The sequence below is a fragment of the Acanthaster planci genome, linkage group LG08, assembly GCF_054643075.1.
Source record: "Acanthaster planci isolate LZ-2023a linkage group LG08, COTS_SCS, whole genome shotgun sequence".
Taxonomy (NCBI): Eukaryota; Metazoa; Echinodermata; class Asteroidea; order Valvatida; family Acanthasteridae; genus Acanthaster; species Acanthaster planci.
This window is the reverse complement of record NC_141784.1, coordinates 12109522-12127551: the sequence shown is the minus strand read 5'-3', so window position 1 is coordinate 12127551 and position 18030 is coordinate 12109522. Positions and strand designations below refer to the sequence as shown.

The 18030-nt window shown below is 39.5% G+C and overlaps 1 protein-coding gene across 7 annotated transcripts in view; it reads right to left on the bottom strand.

Moving 5' to 3' along the window:
* LOC110984174 (uncharacterized) overlaps window positions 1-18030 on the bottom strand; it is a 43659-nt gene that overhangs the window by 16000 nt on the left and 9629 nt on the right. For 6 of the 7 annotated variants that reach the window (XM_087139848.1, XM_087139853.1, XM_087139851.1 and 3 more), the window contains 9 exons: window positions 11303-11464; window positions 7456-7552; window positions 6722-7033; window positions 6196-6395; window positions 5068-5165; window positions 3374-3900; window positions 1891-2724; window positions 823-927; window positions 201-302 (listed from right to left, as the gene is read on the bottom strand). In XM_087139848.1, coding sequence (XP_086995974.1) covers window positions 201-302; window positions 823-927; window positions 1891-2724; window positions 3374-3900; window positions 5068-5165; window positions 6196-6395; window positions 6722-7033; window positions 7456-7552; window positions 11303-11440 — 2413 coding nt within the window. In that variant the 5' untranslated portion in view covers window positions 11441-11464. The remainder of the gene's footprint in view (window positions 1-200; window positions 303-822; window positions 928-1890; window positions 2725-3373; window positions 3901-5067; window positions 5166-6195; window positions 6396-6721; window positions 7034-7455; window positions 7553-11302; window positions 11465-18030) is intronic. The other variant, XM_087139854.1, reaches the window with a different exon arrangement.

The window sequence follows — 18030 nt, the reverse complement described above, 5'->3', positions numbered from 1 at the left end:
AGGTACATGTAACAACCTGGACAGTGGTCAATGAATTACCTACTTCCTTACTCTGAGAATCTTGCAGCAAACTCAAATGATGAGAAGGATGATGAGAAGGATAATGGAAATGTTTAGAAATAACCACAGTAAAGGAGCTGCATATAGATGAATACAATTTCATGAGAAAATAATACGACTTAGAATAGACGAAAACATACCTTGGGAATCCATAGCGCTCTGACTGACTACAGATTTCGTTTCTGAGTCAGGTTCATGGTCTCCATGCTCTGGAAGATCAAGTTCATCAGCTGGAGCAGAAACTACCGCGGAAAAGCAACAATATCAGAGATATAAAAAATTTAACTCAATGACTCCACTGTGGAATAAGCTGTGTTCCCTACAGTGTACTGGTATTTTTATGGAAACCAGTTGCCTCAAATCAGCATTTCACATTGAAGTAGCCTTGGTCAAGGCATTAATCATGTACCAGTAACCAAAATCTCCACAAGGTCATTCGTAAGCTACATCCAGTGTAAGGGCAAACAAAAACCTCGTTCAGCCACCATGATATGTAAATCAGCTGGACCAAGCTGGATTCAGCTGATCTGCATATTACCTGGCCATGCAAGGTTGTTGTTCGCTATTGTTTTTCCAATACACATGGATTTGGCTAGCAGATTATGCTAGTGCAGTCAGTGATCATTTGGACCCATCAACCAAGGGCTATTGCTCAAGTAGATTTCCTGGCATTCACTATGAAAGCATCTTTGGAGTTGCAGCAGGCAATACAATTATTCTGAAAAGTTGAAAGGAATCTTCCTCTTAAACTGCTGTCCTTACCAGGACCTGCACTGTGGTCCTTGTTATTTGCTGATCCTCCTCTAGAAGACACGGAGGATTTGGGCTTGGGTGTCTTTTTCAGCACAGACTTCTTTGTTGACGAAGCTATACAAAAGGATATAGTACTGCAAGCTTAGTTGTTGAGCCATGCATGTCTGTATGACTTGTGAGTAGCTGTGGCTGGCATGTGTCCCTATGGAAGCCACTTGGTAAATGGCCTGTACTGCCATTTCCCATAGAAGTAGGGTTTTACTGCCGCCTATGACCAAGTGATTCGATCATGGTCTCATTGCAATATTTCCTTTTCACAATTAACTTGTCAACAGCTGCACCTCCAAAAGAAATAAACAGAAGTGGCATGCAGTTACTAAACAAGGAAGAAATTTGGAATGCATCCACGGGCAATACTCCATCATGGTCAGGGTATTAGTGATCTTTTAAAACAGTCAGAGATGTGGGTTTTGGTGACCTGCTTCGTTTTCACTGGGCATCATGACTGGGTTTGGCAAAGAGCTGGCCATGTTTTGTAGGCAAGGAGAGCCAAAAGTTGTAGGAGTCTGAAAACTGAAGACTAGATTCAGACTAGGTATAAAAACCAGACTCTAGACCAGATGTGACCATAGACTTCAAACAATGTTATTATGATTAAATGTGCTTTGACTTACAAAGTCCGGACTTTAAGCAAATTGACCTTTAACACAAGCTTAACTTAAAACTGTGTGAATACAATGGTCCATGGGAAACTGACACAAATTATTTGCTTTAATTTCTGTCTGTATCCAGCAAATGCCACATGAAAATACAGCCAGAGATGTTAACGTACAGCACAAAGCATTCCGTGCTGAGTGTGAGGCACTGCGTATCACAGACTACTACACACATACCTGTAAGCAAGAGCTTCAATAATCTAAACAGAATAAGTGTGCACAACGTAACGGGATTGGACAAAAGCACAATACAGTTTTTAACACAGAACGGTTTTCACTCTACATTTGGTGCATACAGAACGTGTTGGACAAAACAAAAACAGAATTATTGACAAACTATGACATGCTCGTCATCTATCACCTTTTCCAGGGTTTGTTGCCCGATGAGGCTGCTTTTGATTGTCTTTCATTCTCTTGCCAAGCGGAGTCAACTGTCTCCGTGGATTCTTCCCATAAATTGCTCGCATCCGCTTCTCACTTGCCTCGTGCTGCTTTTGAACTTTGGATTTGGTCGACAAGGAGACCGATGTAATGCTCTGGGTGTCCGTGTCTTCTCTGTCAAAAATGGAACTAGTCTCTGACCCTTCAAAGTCCTGCCTTTCGTCACTCAGGTCCTTTGCATTCAAGAGGGTCAGGTCAACTTCTATCGTTTTAGTTTCTGATCTTTCTGCTGGAGCTAAGCTCGCGGCGGAAGTATCTGGATCGACGAGAGGATAAGTCTCTTCCTTGGGATCAGAGCTCATACTTGCATTGTCTAAGCTGGGTTCATTCAGTGTCAGTTCTGATCCCACACGATTTATTCTCTCCTGCTCCCTTTTCAGGTATTCCTCTTCGGTTGGGTCCATGTCAGGATTGTGGCTTGGGGCAGAATCACCAACATCTACAGTCTCGCTCAACAAGAGAGATCCATCTGCCTGGTTTGGCACACTATCTGTTGGTTCCACGGTCTGACCAGAGTCACCAGCTTGGATGACCTCAGTCTTATCTGAAGGTAAAGGTGACTTGCATACCTCACCCTCCTTTGCACTGGGAGTCTGGTCTTGATCAATTTGGTCGGTTTTGGACGGTGACTGGTCTATGGTGACTGATGCAGAGGCTGACAGTTGGTCAGCTTTGGCAGAAAGTGTGATTGGATCGTTCCATGTGATGACTTTGCTCTTCCTTTGTGTGGGCAAGTTTTTCACAGACAACACATCTGAACAAAGCAGAGCAGCAAAAGCAAAATACCTTTATGAGTTCAACAGAGAAGTAAAAATTCTCACAATGATCACACAGTGAATAAAGGATACCATGGCATACCATGCAAAAAGGCATCAGCAGGAGAACCAGCTAGCATAGATTCTAGAAACTGCTGTTTCAAATCAAGCTCCAGTTTAATCTTTCACAAGTCCTTTCAAATGGTAATTTCTTTCATTTAAGACATGATTATTTTACTTCCATGATTATCCAAACCATTCCTTAACAGGAAAAAAGGCCACTTCATGTATTCTGTAGGTAAAAGGGTAAAGCATTTCTGAAATTTAAAACAATATGGAGTAAAAAAAATTTGGAAGCCTTCATAATCATTTTTCTCCTGAAGAGAAAAAACTGACTGCAGTGGGATTCAAACAAAGAAAATCTGGAATTACAAGTGTTCCTTCAAGTCTAGGAAGGTCAACTAGCATACTGAATTACTTCTCAGCAGTGTGACGCTCCAAAAATCTCCAAACAATGTTTTGGAAGCTACATTACCTTTTAGCAGCAGAAATAATTTGAAATTTGGTGGAATACATTGGCAAATTGAATAAATGTGGCCTCTAAAATATCACAGGAATTCTGATATTTCTACGGTAAGTTTGAAGTACCTTCATCCAGTTTTATAGCCTCCTGTGATGTTTTGGGTTTCCCTCTGTCCTTCTGGTCCTTCGTTTTTATTTTTTGTCCAGAAGGATCAGATGACTTGACTGACAGCTTCTCCCCAACTTTTGATGACTCTTTGGGCTCCTTGATCTTTGACCCTTGTTTAGTGAGCGGAAGCTCTGGTGATTTGCTCCTTGACGGCGTTGCAGTTGTCCGACTATTTGAGCTTTCAGTTCCTTGCACATCGAGTGCTTTTGCAGTTGAACTAGTGGAAGTGTCTTTTTGTTTGGCCTCCTGGGATACCGCTGAATTGGGCGATCGGGGCCTTATTCGGTGGTCAGCTTTTCCAGTGTCCTTACTGTCTTTCACTTTGACATCATTTGGTGAGAGGAGCGCCGAAGCTTTCGGACTCGATGGCTTCTTCTGGCTCTGCTGCCGCTTGTTAATCGCCGATGAAGGTTTCTTTTTGATTTTGTACTGGTCTGCATCAAAGTTCATCCCTTTTTCAAGCAGCATGAGAAATTCTGGCCAGCTATCAGGTACAAAAAAATAATTTCAAATGGATTTAGGCTTTACAATGATTGTATTGCAGCAAAGAGACATCACTGTCAAAAATGATACTCAAATGCCTGGTAATGATGATACACTTTGTATTAGGGGAATGAAAGTGTGATGGAGCAGTTGTTAAATATAAGATTTAAAACTAGCTAGGGCACTGGCGCTGATAAGAAGCTAAGCTAAGAGCAAGGATCACTATTGGTGCCAGACCCATTATAGGCACCTCTTGTCTTGGGTGTTCCTGAATGCCTTTTTATATCTATCTGCTTCATGCAGGAACAAGGGATGAAAAGTTTTCCTTAAGAAAGACACGCTTTACTTGGGACAGAGATTCTTTTGGTGGAAAAATGCCACATGGCAAGGGATGTGCTGAGGATGTACAACCAATTTTCGCTGACATGTATGGCCTTCGTGTATGTGTAGTGTGAATTTGAAGTTCTTACCACCTACCCGTCTCTTTTTTGCCAGAGAGGGCCATTTCTAAAAAAAAAAAAGTTGGATGCATGGCGGTGTACTATTTAAGACGGTAACAGTGTATGGCAAAAGCATGGAGCTAAATATAAAACTAGAGTGCTGACTCATGTACGAAGTGATGCCTGCTGGGTGCATCCATGTTTGTACACAAACCTATGGAAACTCTAAATTTTGTACGGCTTTTTTGCACCTATTTCTATAACTGCGTCTGTATTCTACAATGATGCGTAAACAAGCCGAAATGCACAAAACTAATGCACGATCAGTAAATGAGCGTATCATTTTGCTCTGCATAAACAACACAAATGCATGCGCGTATGCGCTGCAGATAATTTTGTCATGACTTTTTAAATCGGATTTTGGCGGTATCTATTCAGTGTTACATTTAGAGTACATAATTTATATTCATTCCATCTGATTTTGAATGTTCAACAAGCATGCAAATGGATTCAAAATGTCTGCGCCCAGGACGGTGTCAATTTTCTCCACGCGGAGAATGAGAAGTTAACGCTCTACTAATTTAATATAGCTCTATGGGCAAAAGGTACAGACATGACAAAGCACAACATCCCCTAGTGTTCCAACTGACTTCTCAACAAGTTTCCTGGTAGTAATCTAGTCTCGGTAGCTAGTCATCTGCTGAGTTACATTCATTAGACATGATTACCCAATGAGTCCATTCTTCTCATCGGCACATCTCTTCAGCAGTGTTCGCATCAGGGTGGCTCCCAGTGGTAAGTGTTGATCCAAACAAATCCGGCGAAACTACAAAGTCGGAAACCACACAAAACAAGTCACATCAGCATTTCAGATTGAGGGACCAGAAAGTTGAAGTGAATACACAATAAATGGAGCTTGCAGAGACTGTCAGTGTACTGCTGAGATGGACCAGCCAAAATAATTAGAAATGTAACGTAGGAACTCAAAAATATTGATGAGCATCTGGAGATACCCCACTCTCTTTCTTGTCATCCTTTCCACTACTTTCGTAGAATACGGCGCTGACAAGTACAGCTCATTTCTAACTATTTTTTGCACAGTGAGGGAATCCCCTCTCACCAGGATTGCCTTGCCTATTGATGCTTAAGGAACACTGACCAAATGCATGATCATGCACATGTAGCACATGGCTGACCAGTACATGTAGCTCTGTGTTGTGAAGATGACGTGCAGGGATTATTTACTACCTGGACTATTTCTACTGGGATTATTTACTACCTGGACTATTTCCACTGGGATTATTTACTGCTGAGACTATTTTCTACTGGAATAAATTTCTTTTGGATCTGGTATCAAAAACGAGTCAACTGGTCTTCCTTACCAAGGAATTACACCTCATCCCACGTGGGCTGACTGCCCCCATACCCTCATGATCTGACCCCACAAGTCACTTCATTACAGTAACATTTAAGTTGGATTGTGTATAGTTGCAAACTCATACTTCAACCTGTGTTCCTGGATAAAAAAGAGTTGTCTACTGCTTATGCTATTGTATCCTTATCCACTTTGCAAGTAAATGTCAAACAGGATGTAGGATATACAAGAAACCAGCATGTGATGGTATGGAATAGTCAAAAATTAGCAACTTCCAGTGACTGCATACTACATACTGTCGGTTTCAAAATGAAGTGATGTATAAGATAGTTCTGGTGCACCACAAAGTGACGTACCGTTCATAGACTATATACACACGACGAGACGGTTCATGGGGCAGCAACTACCAATTATACGTCAGTTTGTGACGCAAGCAATGATGCGATTTGCATTGGAAGGAAATGCAACTTTTTGTCAATACCATTTTTCTAGGGAGCGATCCCTGTCTCGAGATGTCCCTCATTTGGCACACCGTCCGCATTTCTTCCAAGTCGTACTCATTGCTGGACTTAAGGGCCTTGTTGATGCTGGTCAGCAGGGCAATGTCTTCAGCATTCAGCTGCTGCAGTGGTTGGGAAGTTGTCTGCTTGTTCTGATTGATGGCCTGAATGCTGTCTCTTCCTGAGCAATTAGATACAGGAGAGACTAGGAAAACCATTTGCTAGAATCAGAACCTGCTGATTTGCCTTTACTCCATTGGAATCAACTCTGTGACAGAATGCACAGTCTGATGTATTTACATGTAGATTGCTTGCCTGCCTGCAAAAATCTTTGAATAAACAGTAATAGGATATAATTGATTGTCAACAATATTGAAAATCCATCTGTAAATACGAGACAGAGTACTGAGAGAATATCTTGCAATGATGTACGCCCTGTGGTTAACACAATGGTTGAAGCTAATTCCAGAGGTTATGTGACAACAGTAACTGTCCTTAACAACGAACCTGTGCTTGCCTGTGCCTCAGCCATGTACCTCCACAGACTTTCGATGTCCATGCCCCTGTCAGTCTCAAACTTACGCACCATCATCTGATATGTTCGGTTGGAGATCTTTACGTTGTGCTCCCCAAGCACGACTAGTGCGTCTTTGGTAGAGATACGGTTGTCCGTGTTGCTGAGGCGGCGGAAGCTGATCTTAATAGCTCGCAGGCGCTGGCGACTAACGTCCTTCAGGGGACCGCTGAGGGACTCGCGCAGTTCTTTATCAATGTCAATGCCCTCAATTTCAGGCAGAATTGTGAATCTGTCACTGGCCGCTGATGAGAAACATTAATTTATTCATTCCTCAAAATTACAGAGACCCTCACCTTCAAAAGTACTTTTTCCCTGACTGCCATGAGTCTTTCCCCAGTTTACACTATCAGTTTGGGAAATTGTTAAAAATGCACAGCTCAATCAATAATTGCCAAGAGGCATCCAATATTCAACACAAGTCAACTGCATACTGACACAATGCCAAGAGAAGTAAAGAAGAACAGGCACAAAGGATATGGTCCCCATATTGGCTCTGTGTTTAGAAAGAGGTGTAACAGAATGGGAGACAGGATATATAACCTCTGCCAAACCTTTTTCGTCACAAAGTACCCTCTATGCACGTTGAGCTAAAACAGATCTTATTGTTATCAACAGTGTAAGACTTTCAGTTTGAGCTACAACGGTATGAATGAAAAGGTCTCACTTAGATCTGCCGTTGACTGAGGTGTACGCTTCCGGAAGCTGTTGTTAAGTCCACTTCCACCTGGTATGGCTGGCAACTGGTTCCCATTCTTCTGTTCCTTTAAAAACAAAATTCATTAGTGACCTCTCTCACTTGTCATATCTGTGTTTTGTTTGTTTGAAGCCACAAAAGTGCCCCAAATCTAAAGAAGGAAGCTTTACAACTTACCTTATGATGTTTTAGCTCATTGAATGCCATATTCCTAGAAGAACAGTATTCCAGGCTCTCAATTTCAAATCAAAAGCTTCAGAGTCATGTTCCAAATTGTGCTAAAATTCAGCATCTGGGACAAGCTCTCATTTAGCTAATTGCGGCAATGCAGTGTTGCACACTGAACCAACAAATTACAGCAACTGCATGTGCTTGTGCTCTTGCCAAATTAAAAATGAACTACTAATGGCAATTTCCATAAATGCATCTTCAGAATATATTGTTAGAAATACTCGAAAATGACAGCTTGCTTAAAAGAATAATTTCACAGAAAATTTAGTTCTTTAAACCAAGTATGCCTTTCAACAATAATTTTTTTCAGTTATTTTATGGACAGCTGCAAATGTGGGATTATACATAAACAGCCCTTCTAATTTCTCCCATCTTATTACTGTCAAGAAGATGTGTGCTAACATCTGCAAGCTAACACCGGCGTAACAACCATTTATCAACCTTCATTTTGTTTTTAACAAATTTCAGTTTTCTTCCCTCTACATGCAGGGTAAAACACCCCATAGAATACCTCATGATAGCCCAAGAAATGTAACCAGGTATTGTTCCAAATAATACAGTTGTGCATGTCTTCCTATTTCTGTTAAAGAAAACTATGTCTTTCCAAGCTGTACCTGGAGTTGGTAACAAAGAGCTAGGTAAATTAAAATACTAGAGCACTAACTCACTTTCGAAAGAGGAGTCTGCTGGGGGTATCCATATTTGTGGTCAAACCTATGGGAAAACTCAAAATGTTGTATGGCTTTAAACACATACATGTACGGCTATTTGCGTCTGTTTTGTGGAATGCTTCAACAAAGCTTGGGCACCAGAAACCTAAATCCAAAATCAGTAAATGAGTGTTTTGTTTTGCTCCATGTTGACAATGCAAAGACAGGCTCATATGTGTTTGTGCTGATGATGAATTTTGCCATGGCTTTTTGAAATGCATCACACTACTAGTAACAGAAAATGTCATTGTATATCACCTGCGTATGTACACCTATGTTCTCCTTGTGTGTCGCATCCTGAGTACATCATTCAGAATTTGTTCCGTCTTATTTCATCATGCTTCACAAACAGACATGACTTCAAACTATCTGTCCCCAATATGCCATCAATGTACCGGGTATCTCCGTGCAGGGAATGAGAAGTTAAAGCTCAACTAAGGAAGCTACATGTACATGTAGCTCTGCATTTGGTACACCTACAGGTAGCTTCCAGTGTTGTAGTCAAGTACTTGTCAAGTACCAAGCTCATATGCTAAATAGTGAATTGGTTAGGAAGGAACAAAGCTAGATAACATGGGCATTGGATGGTAGATCGACAAATGTACACGTATGCATATGTAAGATTCCAAAAGAAATTTAGAACTTCCCACTCTTCCAGTTTTAAAGTGGTTGAAAAGTACTCAGCTGAGTATATTTTGAGCGCTTCTGTTATATAACTTTAAGTTTTACAATAATAACAGTGGTACTCTATAAAATTCATAACATGCTGGTATCTGCCAAGAAGTGACACTCATGGCACAATAAAAATTGATGGTTTAAGAACACTCTTTTCTTGTTGGTTTCCTTGGCTGTTTGTCTTCCTTTTGCTATGGTTAACCATACTGTATAAAATCCCTCTAAAACTGTTTTCCAGAAACGGGGTAAACTTGTGAGGACCCAGCTTAGTCCATGCAAGGTTCATAAAACCTGTATCACCTGTAAAACCTGAGCAAAAATGCACTCTGATTCCATAATTTATTCATTAGATTTTTTCAACCTTCCTGTTACCAGGGAAACAAAAAAGCACCCATTATTTATTTAACAGATACTAACCGGAACAATCCATCAGTCATGCACTACAACCACCTTATGTTCAATAATTGCAATTGGATAAAGAAAATACTAGAAAGAAACCACACCAGCTTACCAATACCCCAGTTATTGATGACATTTGCTTACCACTTTCGCTTGTGTACCAGTTGACATACTTCAAGATGGTACTTGGAATAAAACCTAGTCTGGGGAATTAACGTTGCTGTGCAGGTCTGATCATTCCTCAATTCTCTATCTTGTGCTTGAAATCTTACATGTACAGTAGTGTCAATTTGATCTTCAAAATTTGTCTATCCTTTCCACCCCCCTAAATTTTGCCCACAAAGAAAAACCTCCTAAAAACATTCTTCCAGGCAAATTGTTGGTGCCAGTGGGGGTATTTAAATTACCAAGTTCTCGAGTGTGACAAAAACCTCTTCTAAAAGGCTAAATTATCATAGAAAATCTCATTTTATTTGTCTATGCAAATTCCTGGAGCAATGTACTTTATACTTAGCAGCCAAACATCAAATACAAAAAGTCTCTCAATTTGGTACCGAATTCAGTAAATTGATGGCCATTTTTTTTCTGCTTCTCCTAGGCACATTCCCAACAACTTCCACTCTTGGTCACTCCAGATGCCCGAGACTCAATTACTGTGCTGAGCAAAGAGCCAGAAAAAGGGCATCATTCATACTGTCAATTGGGTAGCTTTATTAATTGCATTTTGCTGCGATCTTTGATGAGTGAGTCCACTCTAGATGCTGGAAAGCAGGTGGCAACCGAGAGGCTGGGCACCGGTGAGGGGAACCGGGCAAATTAGGAATTCAGTCTTTGCATTGGTGCCTCTATCTCTACCCTCTATTAAGGAGCTTGTAATTCCTAAAACATCTGGCAAGAGAATTTAAAAATTCGAAAAGTGCAAAAAGAAAAACAGAAAAAAAAATTATCTTTGATTCTTCCCAAGTTTTGACATATGCTGGTATGCAGGTTCATTCACAGATTTGTCGGCGAAGTATAATCTCCTTTGCCAACAGCTATAATTAAACATTAATTAATTAATTAATTAATAAAACCAAACAGCAATGTTTATATTGGGCGCCATCAGTTAATAAATGTATGCACGTGCGATTGGTCAATATTTGAATGATTGCTCTATCTTACGTTTTTTTCGTATTCACGGTTGCGGATGCTTGTTTCAAAAAGGGAAGTAAAGTTAGAAATTTCAGGCAGAATTGACAATCTTGCGGAGTAATTTGGCTGACCGTGCTCAACATTTGTAAACATTAAACAGAACTTATGTTTTACTATTTATTTCCATACCTGCAACATCAATACCAAACGTTTGAAATGTAATGATGGAAACATCCTCGAGTAATTCAAAGACATTACCAAAATATCCGTCTTGGTTAATGTGGTTTGTGCATGTTGTTTCCCAACTGATGGCATGTCACATGTATGTGCATGTACTTCAATTGCATGGCATACGGACATACAGAATGTGCAGAGAACATGAGTTGCTTGCCTAGAATTAACCAGCTTGCTGTTCCAACAGCACAATTACCGGTACATTAAGTACCAGGTGCATCCAAGGTCATCTAATAGCAATAAAAGCATGAGGTCTGCTCTATCAGCATTAACATATGCAGACTTGAACACATTTTATTTTCAACCACAAATGTCTTTTTAAAATATTGAACTGGCCTAATTAGGGGCCCATCATGAAAGTTGTGGCCTGCTCACATTATTACTTTGTGGAATATCTTTGATTAATTAAGCTCTACAAAGAAACTTTCAAACCTTACCCTCTCCTCCACAAACTCCGACCAGTTGATCTTGGAGTTCATGTTGTGGATGTGTCCTGGAGCGGCCATTCGATCATAGCGGGAGGGGCCTGAGATCGAGGTCTGTGAGGGCCGTTGCTTGGTGCGCATGCTCATCATCTTGACAGGACGTTAGTGTTGACCCTGCAAAAAGTCAAAGGAAGAGACATTAAAAATGATACTTGGTATGAATCAACAAACTTAAACGAGCAACAGAGGACCAGCTGATAAAATTGAAGAACTTGAGACAAAGAAAAAGAGAACTGAAAATTTCATAATACGAGCAGGAACACAGATATATCTTTTTGCTTTCAAGCAAAGCACACATGAGCAGCAAAGCTCAGTCTTAGCTTTACAATAGGAGTGTAGTGATACTCTGCACTTGTGCAGCAAACACTGCCCACTGTGGTATTCTCTGCAGACAGTATTTAAACAGTGAATATTCAACAAAATATTCAAGCATAATGTACCAGTTTGTTACCATTCTTCTATAATAAATTTCGCTTTTTTTGCCACAGAAAAATATACATGTACATGTAGTGCACAGAGATATAAAGTCATTATTACTGTCCAGCAAGTAGGGCTTTTTCTTGACAACAGTCTGTTTGACACTCCATAACGCTGGAACCCCTCAAGCGCAGCAAAAACCTCTCCATAACTTCAAGCACAGATGATCCATGACATTTTGTTTGGTTTTGCACCTAATAAGAGAGCCTGCAAAATGTTTGAACAGGCAGTCTTAATGAGAATTTGATCATCCGTAAACATGGCCATGTGTGCCTAGTAATTTAGTCCCTAGCAACTGCATCACAAGCTGATGATGGTTGCCTGCACCCTTTTGCATCTGACTTAAAGCATTGTTAATTAAACAGGGCGTATCAGAAAGCACCGGTGAGATGATGAACGCTCGTTACCTCCTGTTCTTAATAAGCCAGCAGCATTCTAAATTAAACTTGGATGCTCGCAAATATGTTTTTTGTCCAAAAGGCACTTACAAGTACAGACAAGGGTTGAACTATCACTTAATCACATTGGCTTCTCCAACACAATACAGGAATGTGATAAATGTCATGTCTGCAGTTAATCATCAATGACAATGGGGGAGAGAATCTACAGGGCACACACAGTTGTTCCCATACTCCTCCTCCGCCTCCATATTCCAGTTTAACCCTTCACTTATCAAATCACTTCTGCTGACACCGACAAGATCTAAACGGTGGATGTGCGAACTATTATGTTCATAATGTTCAACCTATAAATGCTGGTATTTAAATGGACATTATTTTCAAGCAAAATATTAAAAGCAAATTCATTGCTCTGCATACAAGTACGGTACATATGCACTGCAGGGGTCTTCCCCTCCTTGCAATGAGAACATCCCCCTCCCACAAACACACACCCCCACATACTTTATGGACAGCCCCTTTAGGGACTGAATACCTGGAATAAACTTAACCAATTACCAAATAACTCAGCAGACTAGAAAAAAGGTTTTAACCACTTCGTGCCGGTGGCAGTTATCAATGTTGATGATAGTGGGACGGGATGATTATCCTTTTTTCCTGTTTTCAAAATTCTTTAAAAATTCATATCTTCATTTACTGGACACTTACACCCACACGAAGGACTGTCTGGTGTCTATTCTAATCGGACAGACAACATCTATTGATGCTGGAGTATTTTAGCCAGGCCTGCCACTTTGTAAAAAGAGCCCAGATTTTGCAGTATTATGTAATTTTCTTTTGTTCAAGAAACTGGCACAGTGCGCTGCTGACCTCTATTTAATAGGGGCCAGATTAGCGTGCAGCGGTACTGTGTGGCTCATTGCTGCAGTGGTGGAGCGCTTTTGTCCCCGGTGGTAATCCGCTCGCGCTTAATCCCTCAAACCGTGGTATACTGTTTCAAAACAAGGCTGGAATTATCTCCACTATTGAAAGTGAAAAAATGTTGGTAATGCCCAGCAGCCTGGTCTTTTGTTACAAGTACGGTCTTTCGTTACAAGACCCAGTTCCCTTTGTCCGATTTCTGAGACCCCAGCCACACATATAAAGAATATGTGTCCGGTACCGGAAACCCCGGTGGCAAGTGGTTGAAATAAAACCAAGGCAATACGGAACGCAAAAGAAGACTTTACATTTACATGTATGTGCATTATAACCTGTGACAGAGATACTAAAGGCTGGATGTTCCTTTGCCATACTGAAGTAATGTGAGGAAAAACCTAATATGTTAAGGGGTGAAAATGAGTCAATCTACTGAATTTAAACGTGATTCAATTGCTCATTCTTCAGTGAAAATACAGGCACACAACGGCAGTTTTTGGCATCCAAAAAGGTAATTGAGGGGTTTGTTGGGAAGACAAAAGTGACAACTGTTTTCTTTCAAATTTGGTGTTTGTCTTTTAGGGGTACTTGTGTCCTTTCATACTTCATGCAGACCCCTCAGTTCCTATATTTCCAGTAAACTATATTTGAGTAATTGCTTGAAGTGTCATAGCTTTTAAGGCCAATTAAAATTAATTCATCACCGCCTGACCAGATTTTCCCTACTGCCCCAACTTTTTTTGATATTTGATATTTCCGACTTTTTAACAAATTTCCCACCCTTTTCAACATTACTGTCTTGTGTTTTTTTTAATTCTCTAGTTGTGCCCTCAACTACTTGTATGACCGATTGATCTGATCCTGTTGTTATGATATATGGAACAAATATTGTACAAGAAAGGTATATTTAGACTGAAAAGTCTGGAAAATACTAACTTGAAATATCAAATATCGAAGGTCCTCCCAGCCCCAAAATATAAATTTGAGCGATGATAAACAAGGATTTAATTTTAATCAGCCTAATATGAGAAAAAAATTACTGACCTCTAGTTAACTAGGCCCACATACACTGTATCAGAATGTTAAGAAACAATGCCCCGCTGAAAAAATGAAGAGAAAAACAACACGATCAAAGTGCTTTTATTTTGTAGATTACGTTGCAAAACAAACAACGAACAATCCAGGCCAATCCCAAAGCACTCGAAAACTGTGCTGTGACTAGTGCAAAAGATCACCAATTTCAGCTCTATCTGATTGACTCATGTTCAAAAAGTAATGAACAGACTGATCCATTCTTTTTGCTGATAGGCGATGAATTAACTGAGTGGCATATTTTTCCTGTGGCACAATACATTACATGTATACACATATCTTGCATCAAACATGTTTAAAGATACAAGAGCATGCAGCTTCTGATTAATTGACCCTGAACACATGAAAGAGGTTTTTTCCCTCCATAAGGGCAGCCTAGATTGATTTGATCTAATTTACTGCCCTAAAACAGGATCAAGAATGGTGACACATTTCAATGAAATGCTCACTGAAGTGTTCTGCAAGGCTACGTAAACCATCTTGTCCATTGCCTGAATAGAAAATTCAAAAGGATGGTCTCCTTTACTTCAAATTACATTCTGAAAAATATCAATTAGTGCAGTGCACAATTAAAAGCACTTGATTCCGTATGTTTTTGTTACCTCTGTCAATGCATGCAGGACCTCAATGGTGCCACCTGTTAAGGACATAAAACAGGGCCTTTTTTTCCAACGTTAGTCACAAGTATATGCACACTCATGTTTCTTTTTGACACTTGTGAAAATCTAATTGGAACTCTGTAAAACAGGTCTGTTTCATCTCCATCACAATGTAGCTGATACTGACAACTTGAAATGGATGGGAAAGGTTTGCTGTATGCAAAGAATTTTCAATTTCAGAACTGTGATCAAGAACTGTGACCAACTTGTTCCTGTGTGCAGCGAATATACATACGTGTACATTGAATTCTATCAATATTAAGTCCGGAACCAGTATAATTGACATGAAAATAAATATTTTGGTCTTTTTCCAAAGCTGGACTCAATTTCAAATGAGCAATTCTGTTAATTGCAACAATTTTACACACTTCACCATTCTAACTCTAAATAAAAAGCAAACAACACCACAAAACAGGTTGGTGCAAAAAAAAGTCAATGCACACCAGATTCTTGGGTTGATCATTAAGAACCAAGAGCTTGGACTTGGACTCAAAAACAAGAACTGCATCACTCCATGTACATGTACATGAATGGAGTGGCCACTGTTTCACATGCATGAACATGTACAGTCAGGTGTGGTGCAAGTGTTCTGTACCTCCTCTGATGCAAATACTGAAAAATCTATCTGAACAAATCCACCTCAGAAATTCACATTCAAAATTAAAGATGTCCGGGTGCAAGATTGGCTGAAAATGATATTCACTCCTAAAAGGGTTTAACAAGGTTGCTGGGAACAAGGACACTATTGGTACTGGAAAATAAAGATTACAAAGACCTGTGGATCACCTACATGTACTTCACAGGTGTCTTGTTATAAGAAAGATAATGTTCATGTACTAACAGTTCCTATATTATCAGTGTTTCAGATGAAGCACTTACATGCACATGTACGCTAGGTGTAATACATGTACATGCACATGTACTGTACATAACACATTAAATATCTTAGATCTAACGAAAGTCTTAAAGGATAAAAGCATTTTCAATACTTCAGGCAATACTCTTGTTGAAAAATGCTAAATTGTCTCAAATGTTTAAGTTTAATGTACTCGTACTATCAATCTGGCATCTTACACAAGTTGAAGATTTTCTCAATCTCATTCATGAACTCTTTTCTCTTGCATGCAGGGAAATTTATTTAAACGTTTCCACAATATATCAACAATAAGAATATCTAAGCAAATATGAAAATATTTAACAGACAGGAAAATTCTTAAGTTCAATCTACTCTTTGTTGGACAACACAAGGCCAAGATTCTTGGAAAAATTGGTTACAAAGTAAATAAAAGCTGACATGTTGATAAGTCTGGTACACTGTACATTTTTAAATGAAGCTTTATATATGCAAAAAGGCAAAAAATCAGAAGGAAAAACTGCTGTAGATCTGTACTTTCTTTTGACAATAATTTTCAGAATCATAAACAACAATGGCATTGCATGCAGATGCAAAAATGGCATACTGCGTAAACAAATTATGGGAGGGACTCATAACACAATCTTAATGAGAAGATAGATTTACTTATTGCTTGCTGGCACCAGCAAAATGATGTATTAATGAATAAAATTAATGGTTTCCATGTTAGTTATTTCAGAGCAAACTGCAGGAGACAAACGTTAAAAATTAATTTGTAAACATAATAATATACAGTGTGTAATCAATATCTATGCATGATGGGAATGTCCTCTTCCAAAGATGAATTTGGTTTCATTAGAAGTTTTCAGCACAATCTAAAATGATTAATTGTGAATAACGCATTCGTTTATGGATAAGAGTTTATGTTTTGGTACAAATAAATTTAGAGAGGCATAAATTGAATTTTTTTACACACATTTATCACAGAGAAAGTACCAGTACTCATTTCATGGTTCCAGTATGTACATGTAAGTTGTCTTTTAGTGAATGTGCAAGGAACCTGTGAGAAAAGAACAACGTGAGAAAATTAAGGCCCAGTTTATACTTGGCACAAAAGGGAACTCAAGTCTGAATTTGTGACATCAGATCAAATATTGGCACTGCAAATTTGTAAAAAGTTGAACGACTTGAGCAAAATTTTACATCACAGCAAACTCGCTCTGCTTTCACACTCGCCTGGCTATTTTCAGATTTTCAGTTTCTACAACTGGTGCTACATGTACATGTACATGGTCGTGTATGTATTGTAAGTGTTCACAAAATAGTGTCTGTTGGTCATATGGCACTGACTATTCTGCTTATTACTTAAAGCTTAATTATTACTGGAAATATTGATACTCAAGATACATGATGATGAAGGCCAATTTTTGATTAGTATGATGGTCACTATGAGGCAGACAGGCCATGGTGGACTGTGCTGACTGGCAAATGCCACCAGACAACACTATTAGTAACACAAAAATGGCTGAACATTGTTACATCTTGACCTTAAATATCTGCTGCCCTCCTATTCCACTCCAAGGGCTTCACATACATTTTTCTTGAGTTTGCACTCAAAGGAAGTTGGAGGGATCATGACTGGGCTACATCAAAACTTAAATGACCTGACTTCTGCCGCCCCCGCCCCCCCAAAAAATTATGGTCCCACTGGCGATCAGGTAAAGTCCCACACTGCCAATTTGCCCTCACATAATAGGCCCTTTGGGGTGGAGGCTTGCCTTGGGCTCTCCCCATGGTCCAGACAGTATACACAACACTGCAATGCTGTATACTTGATTAAAATTGCTGATCCAGTAACATCCCCCCAAATCACCCTTTCGTTCCAAAAACTGATCCTTCATTAATAGAAACTCCACACCATGTTGAAGGGAAAGGTTGAACATAACACCAGTTATGGTCTTCCAAGGGACAACACCCAAAACTGTGAAATTAGCACAGTACAGGGTATACTGCCAACCCTGCAACTAACAAGAAGCGGTTGATAAGTGTTTTGTTGGTTATATATTTGTTTTGTTTTTTTTAATCCTGTACCTTCTGGGCTTCCAGTAATTCAAATCTTAATTCATAAAGGTGTAGTCTTAGCATACTTTTCTTTCTCTCTTCAGCATCAATACTTATACATGTACGTCTCCATGTGCAAACATGTTACCGTTACATCACTCTTGTTTGCAACAATGTAACTTTCAAACCAATTCTGACAACTGAAAAAAAGCATGCTCACCT